The following is a 15158-nucleotide window of genomic DNA, read 5'->3' as shown; positions in this document are numbered from 1 at the left end:
TATATGACGTAAGTGACGATTATGCCAGATAAAGTAGGTGTAGCACATCAACCGTATTTTATTAGAAATGCGCAAAGTGTGGCAAGTGTGGGTGTTACGCCTTACAAAATATAACACAGCAGTCACAACACAGCGAGGTGAGCCGGCCTGGTGATGTGGAAACAGCTGACACACCAGTACCTAAATGGAACAGGGTGGAAGCCTCTCCATACTGAAGGCCACATAAACATTAAGTATATGCACCGCGAAGCACAGCACGGTCCGAGCGTGCACAGCTCTGAAACGTACAAATACCTTGCTGTTTCATAGTAAAGTCACTTTCTGTCGGTATCACAGCTCTATCACCGTGAGCCTTTGACACTGGGGCACTGCCCACAATGCTGTTCATTAACTGCAGTTTGACTCTGCCTCAGGGCAGTCTGCACTGAAACCACGAGACCTGGAACTGCCACCACAATAGGCTAGCACCAGCCACAGGAAGCAGCTTGCCGGCCATAAATGTGGGGCAGTGCACCACTGCCATTACGTCACCTGCCTAGCTGGACAGTGCAGATGCACAAGCCGTACCACAGCGCATGCACTCGCCCGAGACTGCCCGGACTCTCGATAGAGGCTCATGGTGATAGAGCTGTGGTACCAACAGAAAGTGACATTACTATGAAACAGCAAGGTATTTGTACGTTTCTGAGCTGTGCTGCACCTCGTGGTGCGTATACTTAATGTTTCTGCGGCCTTCGGTGTGGAGAGGCTTCCACCCTGTTCCATTTACACTCCTGGAAATGGAAAAAAGAACACATTGACACCGGTGTGTCAGACCCACCATACTTGCTCCGGACACTGCGAGAGGGCTGTACAAGCAATGATCACACGCACGGCACAGCGGACACACCAGGAACCGCGGTGTTGGCCGTTGAATGGCGCTAGCTGCGCAGCATTTGTGCACCGCCGCCGTCAGTGTCAGCCAGTTTGCCGTGGCATACGGAGCTCCATCGCAGTCTTTAACACTGGTAGCATGCCGCGACAGCGTGGACGTGAACCGTATGTGCAGTTGACGGACTTTGAGCGAGGGCGTATAGTGGGCATGCGGGAGGCCAGGTGGACGTACCGCCGAATTGCTCAACACGTGGGGCGTGAGGTCTCCACAGTACATCGATGTTGTCGCCAGTGGTCGGCGGAAGGTGCACGTGCCCGTTGACCTGGGACCGGACCGCAGCGAGGACCATTCGCAACCGTCTCCATGAAGCTGGGCTACGGTCCCGCACACTGTTAGGCCGTCTTCCGCTAACGCCCCAACATCGTGCAGCCCGCCTCCAGTGGTGTCGCGACAGGCGTGAATGGAGGGACGAATGGAGACGTGTCGTCTTCAGCGATGAGAGTCGCTTCTGCCTTGGTGCCAATGATGGTCGTATGCGTGTTTGGCGCCGTGCAGGTGAGCGCCACAATCAGGAATGTATACGACCATACGACCGAGGCACACAGGGCCAACACCCGGCATCATGGTGTGGGGAGCGATCTCCTACACTGGCCGTACACCACTGGTGATCGTCGAGGGGACACTGAATAGTGCACGGTATATCCAAACCGTCATCGAACCCATCGTTCTACCATTCTTAGACCGGCAAGGGAACTTGCTGTTCCAACAGGACACTGCACGTCCGCATGTATCCCGTGCCACCCAACGTGCTCTAGAAGGTGTAAGTCAACTACCCTGGCCAGCAAGATCTCCGGATCTGTCCCCCATTGAGCATGTTTGGGACTGGATGAAGCGTCGTCTCACGCGGTCTGCACGTCCAGCACGAACGCTGGTCCAACTGAGGCACCAGGTGGAAATGGCATGGCAAGCCATTCCACAGGACTACATCCAGCATCTCTACGATCGTCTCCATGGGAGAATAGCAGCCTGCATTGCTGCGAAAGGTGGATATACACTGTACTAGTGCCGACATTGTGCATGCTCTGTTGCCTGTGTCTATGTGCCTGTGGTTCTGTCAGTGTGATCATGTGATGTATCTGACCCCAGGAATGTGTCAATAAAGTTTCCCCTTCCTGGGACAATGAATTCACGGTATTCTTATTTCAATTTCCAGGAGTGTAGGTACTGGTGTGTCAACTGTTTCCACATTACCAGGCCGGCTCACTTCACAGCACTGTGACTGCTGTGTTATATTTTGTAAGGCGTAACACCCACACTTGCCACACTTTGCGCGTTTCTAATAAAATACGGTTGATGTGCTACACCTACTTTATCTGGCATAATCGTCACTTACGTCATATATCACTTACGTCATATATTACAAACATATATATTTTGTTATTTTGAAGTCAGGTTCAAGTTGTGGGCATAGTTATTCAAGATCTGGTTGTACAGAAGGGTTTCTCTGTGGTGGAATACTTGAAATTTGGTGATAAAAGCGTTCTTCAGCATCAGTGTCACTGCCATGAAATTTAATTAATACACTGCATTATTACTTACAGTAAGTTTTGGTTGAGAACTTCCAAATTTCTTTGGTAATAAATAGGGTTCTGAAAACTTGAAAGTAGCCGGAGAAAACTTTCACAGTTACTTTAATTAACGCTATACCTTTGTCTCAAACAATGGAAAATCCAGCATGGAATGTAACAATATTAGAAAAGGAAAATTGCTACTCACAATATAGCGGAGATGCTGAGTCTCAGACAGGCACAACAAGATTATTTTCACACTTAAAGCCTTCAGCCAATGGCCTATGTTAACAATACACACACATACGCACACGCACGCTCACACTCGTGCAAATGCATCTCATATACATGACTGCAGTCTCAGACTGCCCAGACACTCGAGTTGCCTCCGACAACAGGCCGTCATGCCACAAGCCGTAGCCAGGCCAAGGCTGCTCTCTGACAGCATTGCGGGCAACGATACACGTGAGGCTGCCGGATACCTCAGCCACACTGCCGTTCCACTACTGAGCTGCAAAGAGGATCCGCAATAAAGTCATTTGGAATTTCAGGCTGTTTGATTGGTGCCACACGGGGTTCTCCCATACCACAAATCCACCGGTATACACAAATCCACCGGTATAAAGTATAAAATAGGTTCAGAAATTCATGGTCGAGAAGTATCGCATAGTTCAGTTCAATTCTTTTATCGCCAAATGCCAAATATTCTTCAACGATCTCTTGTCAAACACAATGTCCTTCTGCCAGACTGTATTTTGCTACTGTTCATTTCAATACCGTAGGTGGAGGCACATCTCATGTTCTATACAGCGCTGTTCGATAGTGTGTACAGCGTGTTTGTCACAACTGTTCACACCCCTATGGTATTTTTGTACAACCCAGGCATCATCTTTAGCGGACCTCATGAGCTGTCGAATTTTTGGTCAGGCCTCAAAACTGAACTGATTTCGTGCCTCGTCAGGAAGTGGTTTATCTTTACCATCACTGACAAATGGAGCAGCAAAATGCAAACTCCTTTGTGTTCTCCTCTGGGGCTTTCTGTTTACCTGCCTTTGGTGACAATGCTTTCAAAATAAATTGAAGGTTGTAGCCATTTTCCTCAAATACTTTCTGTAATTTGGTAAGTTCCCGGGCCAGGTCGGTGACATATGAAACACTTTCCACTAAATACACCAAGACACTCAGAACATATTGTTTCTATGCCAAGTGGTGGTAGCTGGTAGTGTTCAGATACCAGTCTGTATGAGTAGGTTTCTGGTAAACACTGTAGCTGAGACAACCATTTAGTATGTGGGGGACAAGGATGTCGAGGAACAGCAAGGCACCAGTCATCTCTATCTCCATCGTAAACTGTATGCAGATGTGGCTGTTATATGTGCAGTCCAAGAAATACCACAGCTTTTTATGACCGTGATGTCAGAAACTGAATGTGTCATGAAAAAAACGATAAAAGCAACTGAAGCTTTACTAGAGTCGTGTCTGAGGCGAAGCTTTCAAAGTACTCTGTAAAGAAGCTGGCTCTTAACTGTACATAATGGACTTCCCCTCATGATGTTGACCATTGCATTAAAATAGTCTCCGGCACTAAAAAAAAAAAGGTGATGTCAGAATGTGGCTAACTAAATCCATAGCTGTGTTCTCATAAAACTGGAAGTGCAGATCTGTGTGTCTTTGGTGGGAACGTGTGTGTTTATCAGAAACCCACATATACAAACTGTTGCCTGCATGTTAAAAATGTTGCTACACTTAATATTGTCTGCGCAAGATATATTAATACACAACACGAGGAGCGAGAGTCCCAAGACACTTTCACAAGACATATCTACAGCTACTTCTACACATCATTGACTCTACATCTGAGATAACATGTTGCACACCTCCTACAAAGATATCCTCAGTCCATTAACAAATTCTGTTCCTTACCCCATATGAGTATACTTTTGTCGTGGTGTGCTACCAAGTCAAATGCTATTTTTGAAAGTCAAAAAATACTGCTTCTATTTGATAGCTTTTATCCAAGACTTTTAGGAAGTCACGGAAGTAAAGCATGGATTTGTTTTTGCATGACTTATTTTTCAGAACACATGCTGGTTGGCATGGAGGAGGTCAACCCCTCTGCCTCTGCTAAATGATACAAAAAATAGTGGATATAAAAAAGAACATTCTAAGAGAATGATAGTAATATTATATAACCACAATAAAAACCAGTCCAGATAGCCATGAGTGTTTTAGAGCCACTTCCGGGCTAAGCAGAAGTGCCGAGCCAAATCGAAACCACCTGGCAGGTTAATGACGAGGGTTGCTGTGCTGACCAGCCTATATGTGGCTTTTAGGCGGTTTCCCACATCCCATTACACCTACATCTATACTCTGCAAATCACATGTCATGTGCACAGATACATGTACTACGGCATGCTTAACCCAAACAGCTACATCTGAGCAAATAAATAAAAACATACAGTATTGTCACTCCACATGTTACAATTCAGCTGCATAGTAGGGCAAACATTAGTATGGCAAATGAAGAAATTTAGAAATAAGTTACAATAACTAGAAAAGAGGAACAATGAGCAATGCCCACTAATGTGAAACTGCTCTATAATACTTTGAAACTTAGTGGTTAGAGACAGTAGTGTGCTGTCACGGTTTTAAAGAGTGCTGTAGACTGTGTATACGGGCTACACATCTACTGTCCTCTATTCTGTGAGAACAACAGTCATTGTGTTTGGCATATTTTGCCTGCTATACAATAAATGCTACCTAGTGTCCAACACTTGAATAATGATTCAAAGATCAAATACTTTCCTCTGGCAGTGATGCACATGCTACTAGAGTTGTCAAGAGGCAGCCATCAGCATATTAGTGAAGGAATGGAATAAATCATAGGGAAATGATTTTATGGATATGACTAAAAATGAAAGAGCTTTTAACATGATCACAGTTTCAGCCTCTGATGTCCTGCTCAGGAGTATGGAACATACTTTCGAACACGTTTAACGGATTCCATCATATGTGACTATTAGTTGTTAGGAAAAATGCACAATTGCTACATTATTTGTAGTTCACATTTATCTGTCATCATTGACATTTTACCTGTCATCACTGCCGATTAAAGTGGTGACAAGACTAGAATTATCTTACCTCGTCGAGTTTACAATATAATACGGTGAGATAAATTCTAGTACAATGTAAATAACTACTGTCCACATTGGAATGAAAACGGCTACTAAATGTTAAAGTATGAAATAGCCCTCTTCCCAAAATTGTAAATATCCTCTTGACATTTCATATAATTATGATGCTTGAACTAGGCCACTTACCGTGATACAGCAACGGTACCCCATGCCTGAAAAACACCAAGGCCGGCTCTTTGGATGGATTATACAGCTTGACAAGTTGGCTGTTTGTTGCTTTTACGACCCACGCATTAAGCGTGTCGACCAAGTCTTCACGCAGTGCTATTAACTCATTTTCTAGATCATCGCAGGGTTCGCAATCTTTCTTCGCTAAAAAACAAATACGTAATTATAAATAGCCAGAACTTTGATCTGTCGGCTTACCGCACGATTTCACACATATACTCACTAAAAACGACAACAACGTATTTTTCGCTCCTAATCAAGTTTGAAAGCTCATCGTCGTTTACGGATTCCAGCGTAGAGGCAGATAAACCGATCTCAATCACAGCTAGTAAGAAGACAGAAACTTTGACAATCCACATTCTTGCGGCTGTTTCAAAGTGACACATTTACATTCGTGTGTTGTCAAGTGCCAGAGATAATAAACACGCCAACAAATCGTGAATGAGTTGTACCATAGATTCTACGCATTGCCGCTGGAGATGTATTTCCGCACAAGTCTCAACTTTCAAATACCATCTTTGTCCCGGTTCCAATTTGAAACACGTGCGTGCGGGTTCAAGAAAGGTTATGTGTGTTAATTAAAATGCCCTTTCTTTTATTAATCGCCGTTCCTATTGTTCCTGTCTCATCCATATATGAAGCGCTCGATGTTCACTTCCGAACTGGCCTCAATTCATGCATCTCTTAGTAATTGTGTGCTTGTCTCGAAGAATTTGTTTTGGAAATTTGGCTGATGCAATACACGCCAAATTTGCAGTGATGCACAAGTGCATTGTGGTGTAAAGCACAGCGCTGTAACTGATTATGTCATCGTACTTTTAAGGCGGCAAATCTAAACACTCAGAATTCCCATTGATACATCTACCAAGTGCTATAGTCTACAACTTGCTTGCCGTGCAATAGCTGAGCAGTAAGTAACTTTAAATATTTTTAAATTATTTCAAGATATATATGACACGTAAAATATTAATTCGAAGCTGTTACGTTCGTTCCGCAAACTGAATTTCCTATGAAACGGATACTTTCTTGAGGTGCCAGTTCGTGTGAAATTGTTTCAAGGAGGCTTATTAATTCCAACTGCTCCTCGGATAATGTTTGTCATTGAAGCTGTGAAATTTATGAGCCACTATAGTGGGCTAATACAGCTTTTTTCGTCTTTCTATACAAATTTGTCATCGGCTTCTTATTTTCTTATTTCACCAAAGTTGTACAAAATATCTCTTCATCATTGTATCCTTTTTTTTAGGATCAATGTGTATTTTTGCTATCATGATTAGTACAGTATGTTTTATAATAGTCATCTCAAGGCTAACACATTTTCCCAAAAATTTTTGTTTCACACTGGCAACATATTTTGTGTGGAATTGTGATCTACATAATAGCTATGCAGATCTCTTTTAGCTGAACAGGATTCCTTCTTCATAGGTTTATGGTCCACTCGTAGTGAATTTGAACGGTATTTATGTACTCATGTGCTAGTCGTTAATAGATTATCATGTTTAGGGTCTGACTAGCAGTTTTAAAAAGTGATGTCATATTTTCCTTAATTTATCCATGAAACTCTCTTGAAATTGACTTTTCAAATTTTGGTGATTTAATAGGTGCAGTCATGCATACTGCCCATTACAATTTTTCTGCCGGCCGGTGTGGCCGTGCGGTTAAAGGCGCTTCAGTCTGGAACCGCATGACCGCTGCGGTCGCAGGTTCGAATCCTGCCTCGGGCATGGATGTGTGTGATGTCCTTAGGTTAGTTTGGTTTAATTAGTTCTAAGTTCTAGGCAACTGATGACCTCAGAAATTAAGTCGCATAGTGCTCAGAGCCATTTGAACCACAATTTTTCTGCAACTTTTTGATACTCATCTCCAACAAGTAAAACAAAGCAATGATTATTCATTCTTCTAGACATGATCAACATTACCTAGCAGTTCAACCTGTAGATCCACGCACTTGAGCAGTATTAAAGTATATTGTATATGCAAACGTTTTATTAAGCATCCTGCACTTATGGCTAGCTGAGTGCTGCAACAATAAGGGGCACATCCTCACTTTTCAGGCTTGCCTACCCAGATGTGCTGCCCACACTGGTATATTTCAGAGTTCTTAACTGCAGATGTGATCATCTCTTTGACAGTAGAAAATGTGTGACCTGTTGTGAACTTGGCACTAGCATTTTTACATGAATTTTGGTAGGCAAGGGTAAACAGCTTTTCCGATAGACTGTACAACTGTGCTCACCACTCATTCATTTATTCTTTGCTCCTATCTTCCAAATTAGACATAAGACTGTTGTATTTCTGTGTTCGTCAGACTTCATGATCAAACGACATAGTAGCTATTAGTTAGGGCTGCTCTTTGAGTCATTTAATTATAGTGCATTCATGTGAATTCTGCTGGGAAAAAAAAAAGTTCATAAACCAAAATATGAAAAATGCAGTAGTCTTTCATGCACTATGTCGAGCTGACACTTTTTCCTTCACATCATCCCTCACTCCATTTAACTGCAGCAGGGGCACATATGCCATCATCATCATCATCATCATCATCATAATCATCATTGTAACAGAAGGGTCATTCATTGGAGTCTGAATTCTTCTTGCCGCCCCCCCCCCCCTCCCCACTGGTGCTACCTGAATCAAACTACTATTTTATTCATTTAGTGTGATTTGTATTAAAATTATCCGAATGAAAATATATAAAAAATCAAAATGCATAAAACGTTAAACTACTAATGAGTGTAGTTATATACAATCTTGCCATATACAATTTTTTTAAAGTAGAGGTGAACAGAGTTCCGGATGGATAAGAAGCATCTGTGTTTAAGCAACCTATTATTTGCTTAATTTGGCATTGTCAGTCACATGAAAGATACATTTCTGGAATAATAACATTAAAAGATAAGATAAAGAGGCAAGAGTCATTTTATTTATTAGTAGTGTTAATAATCCCCTACCATGGACCTTACCATTGGTGGGGTGGGCTTGTGTGCCTCAGCGATACAGATAGCCATACCATAGGTGCAACCACAATGGAGGGGTATCTGTTGAGAGGCCAGACAAACGTGTGGTTCCTGAAGAGGGGCAGCAGCCTTTTCAGTAGTTGCAGGGGCAGCAGTCTGGATGATCGACTGATCTGGCCTTGTAACATTAACCACAACGGTCTTGCTGCGCTGGGACTGCGAACGGCTGAAAGCAAGAGGAAACTACAGCTGTATTTTTCCCGAGGGCATGCAGCTTTACTGTATGGTTAAATTATGATGGCGTCCTCTCGGGTAACATATTCTAGAGGTAAAATAGTCCCGCATTTGGATTTTCTGGTGGGGACTACTCGGGAGAACATCGTTATCAGGAGAAACAAAACTGGCTTTCTATGGATCAGAGTAAAGAATGTCAGATCTGTTAATCAGGTAGGTAGGTTAGAAACTTCAGAAAGGGAAATGTATAGGTTAAAGCTAGATATGTTGGGAATTCGCGAAGTTCGGTAGCAGGAGGAACAAGACTTCTGGTCAGGTGAATATAAATACAAAATCAAATAGGGGTAATGCAAGAGTAGGTTTAATAATGAACAAAAAATAGGAGCACAGATAAGCTACTATGAACAGCATAGTGAACGGATTATTGTAGCCAAGATAGACACAAAGCCCACTCCTACCACAGTAGTACAAGTTTATATGCCAACTAGCTCCGCAGATGATGAAGAGATTGAAGAAGTGTATCATGCGATTAAAGAAATTATTAAGATAGTTAAGGGAGATGAAAATTTAAGTCATGAGGAACTGGAATTCGATTCGATATTAGGGAAAGGAAGAGAAGGAAAAGTAGTAGGTGAATATGGACTGGGGGTAAGGAATAAAAGAGGAAGCCGACTGGTACAATTTTGCACAGAACATAACTTAATCATAGCTACCAATTCGTTTAAAAATCATGAAAGAACGTTGTGTACGTGGGAAAGGCCCTGGAAGGTTTCAGGTAAAGTATATAGTGGTAAGACAGATTTAGGAATCAGGTTTTAAATTGTGAGACATTTCCAGGGGCAGATATGGACTCTGACCACATTTTTTTGGTTATGAAACTGCAAAAAGTAGGAATTTAAAGAGATGGGACTTGGATAAACTGAAAGAACCAGAGGTTATAGAGTTTCAGGGAGAGCATTGGGTAACGATTGACAAATACAGGAGAAAGAAATACCATAGAAGAAGAATGTGTAGCTTTGAGAGATGAAATAGTAAAGGCTGCAGAGGATCAAGTAGGTAGAGAGACGAGGGCTAGTAGAAATCCTTGGGTAACAGAAGAGATATTGAATTTAATTGATGAAAGCAGAAAATATAAAAATGCAGTAAATGAAGCAGGCGATAAAGAAAACAAATGTCTTAAAAATGAGATCGACAGGAAGTGCAAAATGGTTAAGTAAGGATGGCTAGAGGACAAAGGTAAGGATGTAGAGGTATATATCACTAGGGGTAAAATAGATACTGACTACAGGAAACTTAAAGAGGCCAGTGGGTGCACGGTAGGGGAAGTGGATGTAGATGAGATGGGAGATGTAATAATTACAATCCCATAAAAAGCAGATGCTGACAGGTGTTAAAATTACCGAACTATCAGTTTAATAACTTATGGCTGCTAAATACTAACACACATTCTTTACAGACGAGTGGAAAAACTGGTAGAAGCCAAACTCGGGGAAGATCAGTTTGGATTTTGTAGAAATGTAGGAACACGTGAGGCAATACTGACCCTACGACTTATCTTACAAGGTAGATTAAGGAAAGGCAAACCTACTTTTCTAGCATTTGTAGACTTAGAGAAAGCTTTTGACAATGTTGACTGGAATACTCTTTCAAATTCTGAAGGTGGCAGGGGTAAAATACAGGGAGCGAAGGGCTATTTACAATTTACACAGAAACCATATGGCATTTCTAAGAGTTGAGGGGCATGAAAGGGAAGCAGTAGTCAAGAAGGGAGTGCGACAGGGTTGTAGCCTATCCCTGATGTTATTCAATCTGTATATTGAGCAAGCAGTAAAGGAATCAAAAGAAAAATTTGGAACAGGAATGAAAATCCATGAAGAAGAAATAAAAACTTTGAGGTTTGTCGATGACACCGTAATTCTGTCCAAGACAGCGAAGACCTGGAAGAGCAGTTGATTGGAATGGACAGTTTCTTGAAAGGGGGATATAAGATGAACATCAACGAAAGCAAAATGAGGATAATGGAATCTAGTCAAATGATATCAGGTGATACAGAGGGTATTGATTAGGAAATGAGGCATTTAAAGTAGTAGGTTAGTTTCGCTATTTGGGGAGCAAAATAACTGATGATGGGCGAAGTAGAGAGGATATAAAATGTAGACTATTCTGAAGAATAGAAATTTGTTAACATCGAGTATAGACGTAGATGTCAGGAAGTCTTTTCTGAGAGTATTTGGAGTGTAGCCATGTATGCAAGTGAAACATGGACGATAAATAGTTTAGACAAGAAGATAATAGAAGCTTTCAAAATGTGGTGCTACAGAAGACTGTTGAAGATTAGATGTGTAGATAATGTAAGTAATGAGGAGGTACTGAATAGAGTTGGGGTAAAGAGGAAATTGTGGCACAACCTGACTAAAAGGACCCCTGTGGGTCTGGTGGTTAGAATAAGCCTGAGGTATTCCTGCCTATTTAGAGCGGTGAAGTGTACATTCCGTTTGGAGTGCCCATACGAGTCCAAGGGATAACCAGGTTACCATTGGTGTCTTCATCTTGGCCTTTGAGGGTGACACATTGCCCAAGAAGGTCAAGGTGATGGTCTACTGCTGTGACGTCAAGCCATATCCTCCCCTCCTCCCCCAATGCAGTGTTTTAAGTGCTGGAAGTTCGGCCATATGTCTTCCCATTGTACTTCCAGTGTCACATGTCGATATTGTGAATGTCCATCAAGTCACAATACTCCCCCCCCTCCCATCTTGTCAGCTGTGGAGAACATAATTAACCTTGCTCACCAGACTGCAGGCTTTTACAGAAGGAGAGAAAAATCATGGAATATAAGATGAACGGCTGACTGACCTGCACTGAGGCTAAGAGGAAATTTGAGCACCTACATCCTGTCGCTATGACTTCCTCTTACACCGCCGCTAAGAGAACAGTTGTTGCCCGATCAGTTCCTCACATTCCTGTCACCTCTCACAACCAGAAGACTACACCTGCCCACTTGGTGGTAAGGGGCACTTTCCTCCCTGTTGTTCCCACACCACTTACTTCGGGGCAACACCCCCCCCCCCTCCCCCCCTTCGCCCCCTCCACCCACCCACCCCCTCCCAATCATCGGGTATATCAGTCCCCACTTCTGAGCGTAAGTTTTCTTCTGCTCCTTTCACTAGAAGGGATCCCTTGGGTCATTCCCTTACCAGGTTTCTGCGAGTGGGGAAGATGACACCTGACAGTGGCTGAAGAGCCAAAAAACAGCTGGTCGTAGGGCTTCATGCTCATCCTCAGTCCCGGAGACTGAATCAGTGAAGTCCTCCCAGCCAGGGAAACCCAATGAGCAGCAAGAGAAATGCAAAAAGAAAGCCCCCAAGACTAAGGGAATTGCAGTGGCACCCACACCACCACTATCTGCAAGCTCTGAGTCTGCGGATGAGGTGGAGATTCTGGCGTCCACTGAGGACCTAGTGCTCGCCGGACCCTCAGATACGATGGTTATAGACTGCTCAGGCAAAAAGTCGGTGGCAGCAGGTGACCCTGAGGCGTAAACTGCCTCATCAAATGTTCCATGCCTTCCCAGTCTCACGACGATGTCGCCCTCCAGTGGAATTGCGACGGTCTTTTCCACCGCCTGGGTGAGTTATGGCTTTACATCTGCTTTCTGCATTGCCCTCCTGGAAGCTTGGTTCCCGGAAGTGCAGACCTCTGCCCTCTGCGGCTATAAGGGATGCTACGGGAACCGTAGCAACTGAAATAGAGTGTCAGGTGGAGTTTGCGTTTATGTCCTAAACTCAGTCTGTAGTGAAACTGTACCCCTTCGAAACCCTCTTGAAGCTGTTGCTGTCAGACTAAAGATGACACATGAAATAACTGTGTGCAATGTATATCTTCCTCCAGATGGTTCAGTATCTCTGAATATATTAACTGCACTGATTGATAAACTCCCTGAACCTTTCCTACTTTTGAGAGATTTTAACGACCATAACCCCTTCCATCAATTCAATTCAGTATTTCTTCTGTCACCCAAGGATTTCTACTAGCCCTTATCTTTCTACCTACTTGATCCTCTGCTGCCTTCACTACTTCATCCCTCAAAGCTACCCATTCTTCTTCTACTGTATTTCTTTCCCCCGTTCTTGTAAATTGTTTCCTTATGCTCTCCCTGAAACTCTGTACAACCTCTGGTTTAGCCAGTTTATCCAGGTCCCATCTCCTTAAATTCCCACCTTTTTGCAGTTTCTTCAGTTTTAATCTACAGTTTATAACCAATAGATTGTGGTCAGAGTCCACATTAATTGATGAAAGGAGAAAATATAAAAATGCAGTATGTGAAGCAGGCAAAAAGGAATACAAACTTCTCAAAAGTGAGACCGACAGGAAGTGCAAAATGGCTAAGCAGGGATGGCTAGAGGACAAATGTAAGGATGTAAAGGCTTATCTCACTAGGGGTGAGATAGATACTGCCTACAGGAAAATTAAAGAGACCTTTGGAGAAAGAGAACCACTTGTATGAATATCAAGAGCTCAGATGGAAACCCAGTTCTAAGCACAGAAGGCAAACCAGAAAGGTGGAAGGAGTATATAGAGGGTCTATACAAGGGTGATGTACTTGAGGACAATATTATGGAAATGGAAGAGGATGTAGATGAAGATGAAATGGGAGATATGATACTGCGTGAAGAGTTTGACAGAGGACTGGAAGACCTGAGTCGAAACAAGGCCCCAGGAGTAGACAACATTCCATTAGAACTACTGACAGCCTTGGGAGAGCTAGTCCTGACAAAACTCTACCACCTGGTGAGCAAGATGTATGAGACAGGCGAAATACTCTCAGGCTTCAAGAAGAATATAATAATTACAATCCCAAAGAAAGCAGGCATTGACAGATGCAAAAATTGCTGAACTATCAGTTCAATAAGTCACGGCTGCAAAATACTAACACGAATTCTTTGCAGATGAATGGAAAAACTGGTAGAAGCCGACCTCGGGGAAGATCAGTTGGGATTCCGTAGAAATACTGGAACACGTGAGGCAATACTGACCCTACAACTTATTTTAGAAACTAGATTAAGAAAAGGCAAACCTACATTTCTAGCATTTGTAAACTTAGAGAAAGCTTTTGACAATGTTGACTGGAATACTGTCTTTCAAATTCTGGAGGTGGCAGGGGTAAAATACAGGGAGCGAAGGGCTATTTACAATTTGTACAGAAACCAGATGGCAGTTATAAGAGTCGAGGGACATGAAAGGGAAGCAGTGGTTGGGAAGGGAGTGAGACAGGGTTATAGCCTCTCCCCGGTGTTATTCAATCTGTGTATTGAGCAAGCAGTGCAGGAAACAAAAGAAAAATTCGGAGTAGGTGTTCAAATCCATGGAGAAGAAATAAAAACTTTGAGATTCACCGATGACATTGTAATTGTGTCAGAGACAGCAAAGGACTTGGAAGAGCAGTTGAACGGAATGGACAGTGTCTTGAAGGGAGGATATAAGATGAACACCAACAAAAGCAAAACGAGGATAATAGAATGTAGTCAAATTAAGTCGGGTGATACTGAGAGAATTAGATTAGGAAATGAGACACTTGAAGCAGTAAAGGAGTTTTGCTATTTGGTGAGCAAAATAACTGATGATGGTTGAATTAGAGAGGATGCAAAATGTAGACTGGCGATGGCAAGGAAAGCGTTTATGAAGAAGAGAAATTTGTTTACATCGAGTATAGATTTAAGTGTCAGGAAGTCTCTTCTGAAAGTATTTGTAGGGAGTGTAGCCTGTATGGAAGTGAAACATGGACGATAAATAGTTTAGACAAGAAGAGAATAGAAGCTTTTGAAATGTGGTGCTACAGAAGAATGCTGAAGATTAGATGGGTAGATCACACAACTAATGAGGAAGTATTGAATAGGATTGGGGAGAAGAGGAGTTTGTGGCACAACTTGACTAGAAGAAGGGATCGGTTGGTAGGGCATATTCTGAGGCATCAAGGGATCACCAATTTAGTATTGGAGGGCAGCGTGGAGGGTAAAAATCATAGAGGGAGGCCAAGAGGTGAATACAGTAAGCAGATTCAGAAGGATGTAAGTTGCAGTAGGTAATGCGAGATGAAGAAGCTTGCACAGGATAGAGTAGCATGGAGAGCTGCATCAAACCAGTCTCAGGACTGAAGACCACAACA

The 15158-nt window shown here is 42.7% G+C and overlaps 2 protein-coding genes across 2 annotated transcripts in view; one reads left to right on the top strand and one right to left on the bottom strand.

Annotated features, from left to right (window-relative positions):
• LOC126109720 (thioredoxin domain-containing protein) overlaps nt 1-6235 on the bottom strand; it is a 44409-nt gene extending 38174 nt beyond the window's left edge. Inside the window, exons 1-2 of the mRNA XM_049914774.1 lie at nt 6028-6235; nt 5763-5948 (exon numbers count right to left, since the gene is read on the bottom strand). Of these exons, the coding sequence (XP_049770731.1) occupies nt 5763-5948; nt 6028-6190 (349 nt within the window). The 5' untranslated portion in view covers nt 6191-6235. The remainder of the gene's footprint in view (nt 1-5762; nt 5949-6027) is intronic.
• A 126-nt stretch (nt 6236-6361) lies between these two features.
• The window catches only part of LOC126109719 (Y+L amino acid transporter 2), a 92767-nt gene continuing 83970 nt past the window's right edge, over nt 6362-15158 (top strand). The window contains exon 1 of the mRNA XM_049914773.1: nt 6362-6714. The gene's annotated coding sequence lies outside the window, so the exon portion shown is untranslated. The remainder of the gene's footprint in view (nt 6715-15158) is intronic.

This window comes from Schistocerca cancellata, chromosome 12 (genome assembly GCF_023864275.1).
Source record: "Schistocerca cancellata isolate TAMUIC-IGC-003103 chromosome 12, iqSchCanc2.1, whole genome shotgun sequence".
NCBI classification, from domain to species: Eukaryota; Metazoa; Arthropoda; class Insecta; order Orthoptera; family Acrididae; genus Schistocerca; species Schistocerca cancellata.
The sequence above is the reverse complement of the archived record's forward strand: the minus strand, read 5'-3'. Positions and strand labels throughout refer to the sequence as shown.